Here is a 10,778-nt window from a genome sequence, read left to right as displayed (position 1 = left end):
CCTTTCTCTTGATTCTCTCTCTCTGCTGGTCTTTTTAGGTTACCTTCTCTGTCTCTCATTCCTCAGCTGTTCTACATCTGCCCTAACTAGCTCTTTCACTCTTCACACCTGTTCTCTCTTCCCCTCTGATTAGGTCTCTATTTCTTTCTCTGTTCCTGCTACTTTCAGTGTCTGATTCTTGTTTGTGTTTTTTGATGCCAGAAGCAAGCTGTCGTCTCGTTTGCTTCCACCTTGTCCTGTCCTGTCGGAGTCTGCCTGGCTGAAGCATCCTGCACTATACTAACGTTCTTTTTGTTCCCTGACAACGTTGGAAGAGGATTTATGCCATTCCTGTATTTTCATTAAAGAACTCTGTTTTCTGTTAAAACCGCTTTTGGGTCTTCACTCAAGTTCATAACAGAAGAATCAGACCAAGAATGGACCCAGCGGCTCCGGACCCTTTTCACTCCGCCGTCGAGATCCAGGGAGCGATGCTAGGCAGACACGAGGAGGAATTGTCTGCTGCTCAACATGCCGTTGAGACCCTGGCCGTCCAAGTCTCCGACCTCACAAGACAGGTTCACCAACTCCACCTCGATCCACCGCCCACTTCCAGGGTTTCCGAGTCTCCGGAGCCTAGGATCAACAACCCGCCGTGTTACTCTGGGGAGCCCACTGAGTGCCGCTCATTCCTCACTCAGTGTGATGTGGTGTTCTCTCTCCAGCCCAACACCTACTCCAGGAGCGCAGCCCGCATCGCCTACGTCATTTCTCTCCTTACCGGACGGGCGCGTGAGTGGGGCACGGCAGTCTGGGAGGCGAGGGCTGAGTGTATTAACCAGTATCAGAACTTTAAGGAGGAGATGATACGGGTTTTTGACCGTTCTGTTTTTGGCGAGGAGGCTTCCAGGGCCCTGTCTTCCCTATGTCAGGGGAATAGATCCATAACGGATTATTCTATTGAGTTTCGCACTCGCTGCCTCTAGTGACTGGAACGAGCCGGCTTTGCTCGCTCGTTTTCTGGAGGGTCTCCACGTCGAGGTTAAGGATGAGATCCTCTCCCGGGAGGTTCCTTCCAGTCTGGACTCCTTAATAGCTCTCGCTATTCGCATAGAGCGACGGTTTGATCTTCGTCGCCGAGCTCGTGGAAAGGCTCACGTTCTCCGTTGCTCCCTCTCCACATCACTGCCACCTGCCGCTTCACTGCCACCCTCCTCCGCCGGCTCGGATGCTGAGCCTATGCAGCTGGGGGGTATTCGCATCTCGGCCAAGGAGAGGGAACGGAGAATCACCAATCGCCTCTGTCTCTACTGCGGCTCCGCTGGTCATTTTGTCACCTCATGTCCAGTAAAAGCCAGAGCTCATCAGTAAGAGGAGGGCTACTGGTGAGCGCAACTACTCAGGCCTCTCCTTCTGGATCACGCACTACCTTTCCGGTCCATCTCCGCTGGCCCGGTTCATCTGCTTCCTGCAGTGCCTTGATAGACTCTGGGGCGGAGGGCTGTTTTATGGACGAGACCTGGGCTCGGGAACATGATATTCCTCTCAGACAGTTAGGGAGCCCAGGGCCTTGTTCGCTTTAGATGGTAGTTCTCTCCCCAAGATTCAGCGTGAGACGCTGCCTTTAACCCTCACTGTCTCTGGTAATCATAGCGAAACCATTTCTTTTTTAATTTTTCGTTCACCTTTTACACCTGTTGTTTTGGGTCATCCCTGGCTAGTGCGCCATAACCCTTCTATTAATTGGTCTAGTAATACTATCCTATCCTGGAATGTTTCTTGTCATGTAACCTGTTTAATGTCTGCTATCCCTCCTGTTTCCTCTGTCTCTTCTTCACAGGAGGAGCCTGGCGATTTGACAGGGGTGCCGGAGGAGTATCACGATCTGTGCACGGTGTTCAGTCGTTCCAAGGCCACTTCTCTCCCTCCACACCGGTCGTATGACTGTAGTATTGATCTCCTTCCGGGAACTACTCCCCCGGGGTAGATTATATTCTCTGTCGGCTCCCGAACGTAAGGCTCTCGAGGATTATTTGTCGGTTTCGCTCGACGCCGGTACCATAGTCTCCTCCTCCTCCCCCGCCGGAGCGGGATTTTTTTTTGTTCAGAAGAAGGACGGGTCCCTGCGCCCATGCGTGGATTATCGAGGGCTGAATGACATAACAGTTAAGAATCGTTATCCGCTTCCTCTTATGTCTTCAGCCTTCGAGATCCTGCAGGGAGCCAGGTTTTTCACCAAATTGGACCTTCGTAACGCCTACCATCTCGTGCGCATCAGGGAGGGGGACGAGTGGAAGACGGCGTTTAACACTCCGTTAGGGCACTTTGAATACCGGGTTCTTCCTTTCGGCCTCGTTAACGCTCCAGCTGTCTTTCAGGCACTAGTTAACGACGTCCTGAGAGACATGCTGAACATTTTTGTTTTCGTTTACATGGACGATATCCTGATTTTTTCACCGTCTCTCTCGATTCATGTTCAGCACGTGCGACGCGTCCTCCAGCGCCTTTTGGAGAACTGTCTTTATGTGAAGGCTGAGAAGTGCACTTTTCATGCCACCTCTGTCCCTTTTCTCGGTTCCGTTATTTCCGCTGAGGGCATTAAGATGGATCCCGCTAAGGTCCAGGCTGTCATTGATTGGCCCGTTCCTAAGTCACGCGTCGAGCTGCAGCGCTTTCTGGGCTTCGCTAATTTCTACCGTCGTTTCATCCGTAATTTCGGTCAGGTGGCAGCTCCTCTCACAGCCCTTACTTCTGTTAAGACGTGCTTTAAGTGGTCCGTTTCCGCCCAGGGAGCTTTTGATCTTCTTAAGAATCGTTTTACATCCGCACCTATTCTTGTTACACCTGACATCTCTAGACAGTTTGTTGTTGAGGTTGACGCGTCAGAGGTGGGCGTGGGAGCCATTCTTTCTCAGCGCTCTCTCTCTGACGGCAAGGTCCATCCTTGCGCGTTTTTCTCTCATCGCTTATCGCCGTCAGAACGTAACTATGATGTTGGTAATCGCGAACTGCTCGCCATCCGCTTAGCCCTAGGCGAATGGCGACAGTGGTTGGAGGGGCGACCGTTCCTTTTGTCGTTTGGACTGACCATAGGAACCTTGAGTACATCCGTTCAGCCAAACGACTTAATGCGCGTCAGGCTCGTTGGGCTCTGTTTTTCGCTCGTTTCGAGTTTGTTATTTCTTATCGTCCGGGCTCAAAAACACCAAACCTGATGCTTTATCTCGTCTCTTCAGTTCTTCTGAGGTCTCCACCGACCCCGATGGGATTCTCCCTGAGGGGCGTGTTGTCGGGTTGACTGTCTGGGGAATTGAGAGGCAGGTAAAGCAAGCACTCGCTCACACTCCGTCGCCGCGAGCTTGTCCTAGGAACCTTCTGTTCGTTCCCGTTCCTACTCGTCCGGCCGTTCTTCAGTGGGCCCACTCTGCCAAGTTAGCCGGCCACCCCGGCGTTCGGGGTACGCTCGCTTCCATTCGCCAGCGTTTCTGGTGGCCCACTCGGGAACGTGACGCGCGTCGATTTGTCGCCGCTTGTTCGGTCTGCGCGCAGACTAAATCTGGGAACTCTCCTCCTGCCGGCCGTCTCAGACCGCTTCCCATTCCCTCTCGACCGTGGTCTCACATCGCTTTAGATTTTATCACCGGACTGCCTTCATCAGCGGGGAAGACAGTTATTCTTACGGTTGTCGATAGATTCTCTAAGGCGGCTCATTTCATTCCTCTCGATAAGCTCCCTTCTGCTAAGGAGACGGCTCAGATCATTATCGAGAATGTTTTCCGAATTCATGGCCTTCCGTCTGACGTCGTTTCCGACAGAGGTCCGCAGTTCACGTCTCAATTTTGGAGGGAGTTTTGCCGTTTGATTGGGGCTTCCGTCAGTCTCTCGTCCGGCTTTCATCCCCAGTCTAACGGTCAAGCCGAACGGGCCAATCAGACTGTTGGTCGCATTTTACGCAGTCTTTCTTTTCGTAACCCTGCGTCTTGGTCAGAACAGCTCCCCTGGGCAGAGTACGCCCACAACTCGCTTCCCTCGTCTGCTACCGGTCTATCCCCTTTTCAGTGTAGCCTCGGGTACCAGCCTCCGCTGTTCTCATCTCAGCTCGCCGAGTCCTGCGTCCCCTCCGCTCAGGCTTTTGTCCAGCGTTGCGAGCGCACCTGGAAGGGGGTCAGGTCGGCACTTTGCCGTAATAGGGCGCAGACTGTGAGGGCCGCTAATAAGCGTAGGACCAAGAGTCCTAGATATTGTTGCGGTCAGAGAGTATGGCTCTCCACTCAGAACCTTCCCCTTAAGACAGCTTCTCGCAAGTTGGCCCCGCGGTTCATTGGTCCGTTCCGTATTTCCCAGGTCATTAATCCTGTCGCAGTGCGACTTCTTCTCCCGCGCTATCTTCGTCGCGTTCACCCGGTCTTCCATGTCTCCTGTGTTAAGCCCGTTCTTCGCGCCCCCGCTCGTCCCTCCCCCCCCATCCTTGTCGAGGGCGCACCCATCTACAGGGTTCGTAAGATTTTGGACATGCGCCCTCGGGGCCGTGGTCATCAGTACCTAGTGGATTGGGAGGGGTACGGTCCTGAGGAGAGGAGTTGGGTTCCCTCTCGGGACGTGCTGGACCGTTCGCTGATCGATGATTTCCTCCGTTGCCGCCAGGTTTCCTCCTCGAGTGCGCCAGGAGGCGCTCGGTGAGTGGGGGGTACTGTCATGTCTTGTTATGTCTGTTCCTGTCCTTTCTCTTGATTCTCTCTCTCTGCTGGTCTTTTTAGGTTACCTTCTCTGTCTCTCATTCCTCAGCTGTTCTACATCTGCCCTAACTAGCTCTTTCACTCTTCACACCTGTTCTCTCTTCCCCCTCTGATTAGGTCTCTATTTCTTTCTCTGTTCCTGCTACTTTCAGTGTCTGATTCTTGTTTGTGTTTTTTGATGCCAGAAGCAAGCTGTCGTCTCGTTTGCTTCCACCTTGTCCTGTCCTGTCGGAGTCTGCCTGGCTGAAGCATCCTGCACTATACTAACGTTCTTTTTGTTCCCCTGACAACGTTGGAAGAGGATTTATGCCATTCCTGTATTTTCATTAAAGAACTCTGTTTTCTGTTAAAACCGCTTTTGGGTCTTCACTCAAGTTCATAACATTGCTTCAATCTGTTTTACTACAAAGAACTTGTTGAATATTTTCCCAAACTCATGCAATAGCAATGAGACGGTGAAATGTTTTTTTTTTTTAGTGTGTGTGTGTGTTTTTGTGTGTGTGTGTGCATGTCTTTGTATCTGTGTGTCTGTGTCTGTGTGTGTGTGTGTGTGTTTTGTACTGCTTTAGAAAACAGCCGCTCCTCCTCTGGCTCCACCCCCATCAATCATAGCCTGGCACAGCAGGCAGAGATGTGCCTGACGTCCAGCTGATTGATTTATATCAATTTAACGTTCAGCACTTAGCATCTTGTCTCAATTTACCGTGCCAGCGATCCCCCGCCCCCCAATAACCCGCTACACGTTCCCCCCTGACGCCTCACAAACACACACACCTGCGACCCTCATACCCACCTCAGGTAGCCTGAAGCCTGATGCTGTGGTCACAGAGCTGAAAAGTAATCTTCCCCCATGGAGAAGAGAGGAAGGAAGAGAGAGAGGGTAGGCACCTAACAGTGGCATAAGATGGGATTTGAGACCTCAATTCACACCACTGTCACACACAGAGAGAGAGAGACATATACACACATCCTGCCAGACCCAAAGATCCCCAGGGGCCAACCTAAAGACAACTGCTGGTCTTTAGAACATACCACTTAGAGCCGAAAGTCGCTGTAGTGCTCTGGGGCGTTGTTGTCCTGCGCTGTCCTTAAAAGCCAGGTGAGAGAGATCTGACACTGATCTAGAGTCCCACGAGACCGCTCACAGACTCAAACAGACACACACACACTGCCGGGAAGAAAATAACTGCTAATTAGGAAGACTGGAGAGGAGGAGAGGAGGAAGAGCACCATTCCTTAGTGTCAAAGGAATGAGGGAACTGAGATTGGAAGAGGGGAGAGAAGAAAGGACAGAAAAGGGGAGGATGGCTGGAGGGCTTTACATATTAGAGATCTTTTGATGCATTGATTAGGACTGTGACTGAGACCCTTACAGTGTGGGGACAGCAGGAAACAGACAATGATTTATTTTAAGAAGAGAGCCATCTCTCTCTCTCTCTCTCTCTCTCTCTCTCTCTCTCTCTCTCTCACAGATCTATTCAGAGGGAGGGATGATATGAAAGAGTGAGGAAGAGAGAGAGAGATAATATGAGTGAGAAAGAGTGATATGATGAGAGAGACAGAGAGCGAGATGGGGGAGAGAGTGATGGGGGAGAGAGAGGGAGCGGGAGATAGGGTAGAGAGAGACAGAGAGAGATGGGGACTGGGGACAGAGAGTGATATGATAAGAGAGAGAGAGAGAGAGAGAGATGGGGAGAGAGAGACAGAGAGGAAGAGACGGGGATAGAGAGATGGGGGAGAGAGAGTAAAATGATAAGAGAGAGCGAGAGATGGGGAGAGAGAGACAGAGAGGAAGAGACGGGGATAGAGAGATGGCGGAGAGAGAGTAAAATGATAAGAGAGAGCGAGAGATGGGGAGAGAGAGACAGAGAGGGAGAGATGGGGAGAGAGAGAGAGATGGGGATAGAGAGATGGGGGTGAGAGAGTAATATGATAAGAGAGAGACAGAGAAAGAGAAATGGGGAGAGAGAGACAGATGGGGAGACAGAGATAGGGAGAGAGTGATTTGATAAGAGAGATACAGACAGATGGGGGAGAGAGAGAAACAAGGAGAGAGAGAGAGAGAGAGAGAGAGAATGATATGAAGGAGCTGGGCTGACAGCTGCCCCTCCACTCTCTGGACTTAATGAAATATTAAAGAGGTGCATGGCTCCTTTCATCTTTGGTATTTTATTAGGATCCATCTAGTCGAGTGAAAGGGAGCTGCTCTTGCACTCCAGAGGCCCAACAGACGCCTATCAACAACGATGGCCGGCAGACAGACACAGACCTGCAGACAAATTAGAGAGGAGGTGTGTGTGTGTGTGTGTGTGTGTGTGTGTGTGTGTGTGTGTGTGTGTGTGTGTGTGTGTGTGTGTGTGTGTGTGTGTGTGTGTGTGTGTGTGTGTGTGTGTGTGTGTGTGTGTGTTACTGTTTATTTCCAAACTGAAGGGAAAAGAGCACAGAACTAGGAACACAGTGGCTCATTTACAAGTGTCCAATTTCTCTCTCTCCCTCTCTCTTTCACACTCTAGACTCATCCTTCCGGTACACAGGTAGTCCAGACAGTCTGCGTTCCCGTGCCCCTATGATAACCCCTGACCTGGAGAGTGGGGTCAAGGTGTGGCACCTGGTCAAGAACCACGAGCATGGAGACCAGAAGGAGGGAGACCGAGGCAGCAAGATGGTCTCTGAGATATACCTGACCAGGCTGCTGGCCACCAAGGTAAGCCCCAGCTTACATACTTGTTTATATACCAACACACTGCATTGTCTCTCCATATTTCAATCCTACTACAGTAGGTTACTTTCAGTTCCTGTGGTTACCTTGGAGACGGTTGTATGTATCCCGTGGCTATTGACAGACTTTTGTCTCCATTGGTTCTCTCCTGTTCTTTGAGGAAATCAGTTGTTGTTGAGTGAGTTTATGTAAGTCTGAACTGGAGTGTTCATTGTTTTTACCCAGGGTACACTGCAGAAGTTTGTGGATGATCTGTTTGAGACGTTGTTCAGTACCGTCCACCGGGGTAGCGCCCTGCCCCTCGCCATCAAATACATGTTTGACTTCCTGGACGAGCAGGCGGACAAACACGGCATCCACGACCAAGATGTCCGCCACACATGGAAGAGCAACTGGTGAGGAACCTGAATGATGTAGAGTAGAAATGATAGGATGTATAATATAGGATGCAATGTGTATCAATGTGTATCAATGTGTATCTCTTAGTTATACAAAAGAGTCATGACTAAACTTTATCAGTGGATTCTGAGAGTGATTCCGACTGACCCATTTCTTTGCCCTTTCTCTCCCTCTCTCCCCGTCTTTACCTCCTTCTACCTCTCAGTCTTCCACTGCGGTTCTGGGTGAACGTGATCAAGAACCCCCAGTTTGTGTTTGACATCCATAAGAGCAGCATCACAGACGCCTGTCTGTCTGTGGTGGCCCAGACCTTCATGGACTCCTGCTCCACGTCAGAGCACCGCCTGGGCAAGGACTCTCCCTCCAACAAGCTGCTGTACGCTAAAGACATCCCCAACTACAAGAGCTGGGTGGAGAGGTATGAGTGAGACACAATATAAACATGGTCATTTCCATGTAAAAGAACACATGAGCACCAGCATATGGAGTTTATAGGAGCATATTCAATTGGGTGTCAAATGAAAGCTGAGAGTATTTGTTTTCCATCCTAAAAATGTGGAATTAACAAAGGCTTTGATTTCTGGTCAGACAGATGGAAAAGGGGTCTTAGAAAACATCTACCAGAAAAAGTCTTAAAACGTGTTAGAAATACATTAAAACACGATGTTGAAGTAAAGACCCCTGCCAACTAATATCAAAACTTATATAATTTCAGAGAAAATGTTCTGTCTTCTAAGTTTAAGAAACATTGCCTTGTGCCTTGATATGCCGTTACCAAAAACCCACGTATCTTTAAGATATTTTCTAAATTCTCTCCCTCGTGAGGAAGGAGGACAATAAAAGTTCACAGAAGTAACAAGTAAAGGTAGACATACCACTTAGTTATAGTGGTTTTTACTAATATCAATTTTGTTAAGTGATTATTAATTAAGTGATCAAATTTCTGAAATTTCTGAAAAATGTATGCTACTGATACAATGGGAAATCATAGTAGTGACAAACCACAATTGGGTTCACAAGTTAGGAAAGCACAGTATAGTATAGTATAGTATAGTATAGTATAGTATAGTATAGTATAGTATAGTACAGCACAGTATAATACAGCACAGTATAATACAGCACAGTACAGTATAGTATAGCACAGTGGAGGACAGTATAGTAGAGCACAGTGGAGGACAGTATAGTACAGCATAGTATAGTACAGCACAGTATTGTACAGTACAGTATAGTACAGCACAGTGGAGGACAGTACAGTGGAGTACAGTACAGTGGAGTACAGTACAGTACAGTGGAGTACAGTACTGTGGAGTATAGTACAGTATAGTACAGCACAGTGGAATACAGTACAGTATAGTACAGCACAGTGGAGTACAGCACAGTGGTGGAGGGCACAGTGGAGGACAGTACAGTATACTACAGTATAGTACAGCACAGTGGAGTATAGCACAGTGGAGGACAGTACAGTATAGTACAGTACAGTATAGTACAGCACAGTATAGTACAGCACATTGGAGTACAGTACAGTGGACTACAGCACAGTGAAGTACAATACAGTATAGTACAGCACAGTGGAGTACAGTACAGTGGAGTACAGTACAGTGAAGTACAGTACAGTATAGCACAGCACAGTGGAGTACAGTATAGTACATCACAGTGGAGTACAGCACAGTGGAGTACAGTACAGTGAAGTACAGTACAGTATAGTACAGCACAGTGGAGTACAGTACAGTGGAGAACAGTATAGTACAGCACAGTGGAGTACAGTACAGTGGAGTACAGTATAGTACAGCACAGCCCAGTATAGTGCAGCACAGTGGATGACAGTACAGTATAGTACAGCCCAGTGGAGTATAGCACAGTGGAGGACAGTATAGTACAGTACAGTATAGTGCAGCACAATATAGTACAGTATAGTACAGCACAGTGGAGTACAGTACAGCATAGTACAGCACAGTGGAGTACAGTATAGTATAGTACAGTATAGTACAGTATAGTACAGTGGAGTGGAGTACAGTACAGTACAGCACAGTGGAGTACAGTGGAGTACAGTACAGTATAGTACAGTACAGTTTAGTATAGCACAGTGGAGTACAGCACAGTGGACAACAGCACAGTGGAGTACAGCACAGTAGAGTACAGTATAGTACAGCACAGTGGAGGACAGCACAGTGGAGGACAGTACAGTATAGTACAGCACAGTGGAATACAGTACAGTATAGTACAGCACAGTGGAGTACAGCACAGTGGTGGAGGGCACAGTGGAGGACAGTACAGTATACTACAGTATAGTACAGCACAGTGGAGTATAGCACAGTGGAGGACAGTACAGTATAGTACAGTACAGTATAGTACAGCACAGTATAGTACAGCACATTGGAGTACAGCACAGTGGAGTACAGCACAGTGGAGTACAGCGCAGTGAAGTACAATACAGTATAGTACAGCACAGCACAGTGGAGTACAGTACAGTGGAATACAGCACAGTATAGTACAGCACAGTATAGTACAGTACTGTATAGTACAGCACCGTAGAGTATAGTACAGTATAGGACAGTACAATGGAGTACAGTACATCTGAATACAGTATAGTACAGTATAGGACAGCACAGTATAGTGCAGCACAGTATAGTACAGTATAGGACAGCACAGTATAGCACAGTATAGGACAGCACAATATAGTACAGTATAGGACAGCACCGTATAGTGCAGCACAGTATAGCGCAGCACAGTATAGTACAGTATAGGACAGCACAGTATAGGACAGCACAGTATATTACAGCACAGTATAGTGCAGCACAGTATAGTGCAGCACAGTATAGTGCAGCACAGTATAGTACGGTATAGGACAGCACAGTATAGTGCAGCACAGTATAGTGCAGCACAGTATAGTACAATATAGGACAGCACAGTATAGTACGGTATAGGACAGCACAGTATAGTACGGT

General features: G+C 48.6%; 1 protein-coding gene across 1 annotated transcript in view; it reads left to right on the top strand.

The window, feature by feature from the left end:
• LOC135504148 (plexin-A2-like) overlaps positions 1-10,778 on the top strand; it is a 467,742-nt gene that overhangs the window by 445,765 nt on the left and 11,199 nt on the right. The window contains exons 28-30 of the mRNA XM_064922474.1: positions 7,229-7,419; positions 7,660-7,829; positions 8,039-8,251. Of these exons, the coding sequence (XP_064778546.1) occupies positions 7,229-7,419; positions 7,660-7,829; positions 8,039-8,251 (574 nt within the window). The remainder of the gene's footprint in view (positions 1-7,228; positions 7,420-7,659; positions 7,830-8,038; positions 8,252-10,778) is intronic.

The sequence above is a fragment of the Oncorhynchus masou genome, chromosome 18 (assembly GCF_036934945.1).
Source record: "Oncorhynchus masou masou isolate Uvic2021 chromosome 18, UVic_Omas_1.1, whole genome shotgun sequence".
Taxonomy (NCBI): Eukaryota; Metazoa; Chordata; class Actinopteri; order Salmoniformes; family Salmonidae; genus Oncorhynchus; species Oncorhynchus masou.
This window is presented reverse-complemented; position numbering and strand designations above follow the sequence as displayed.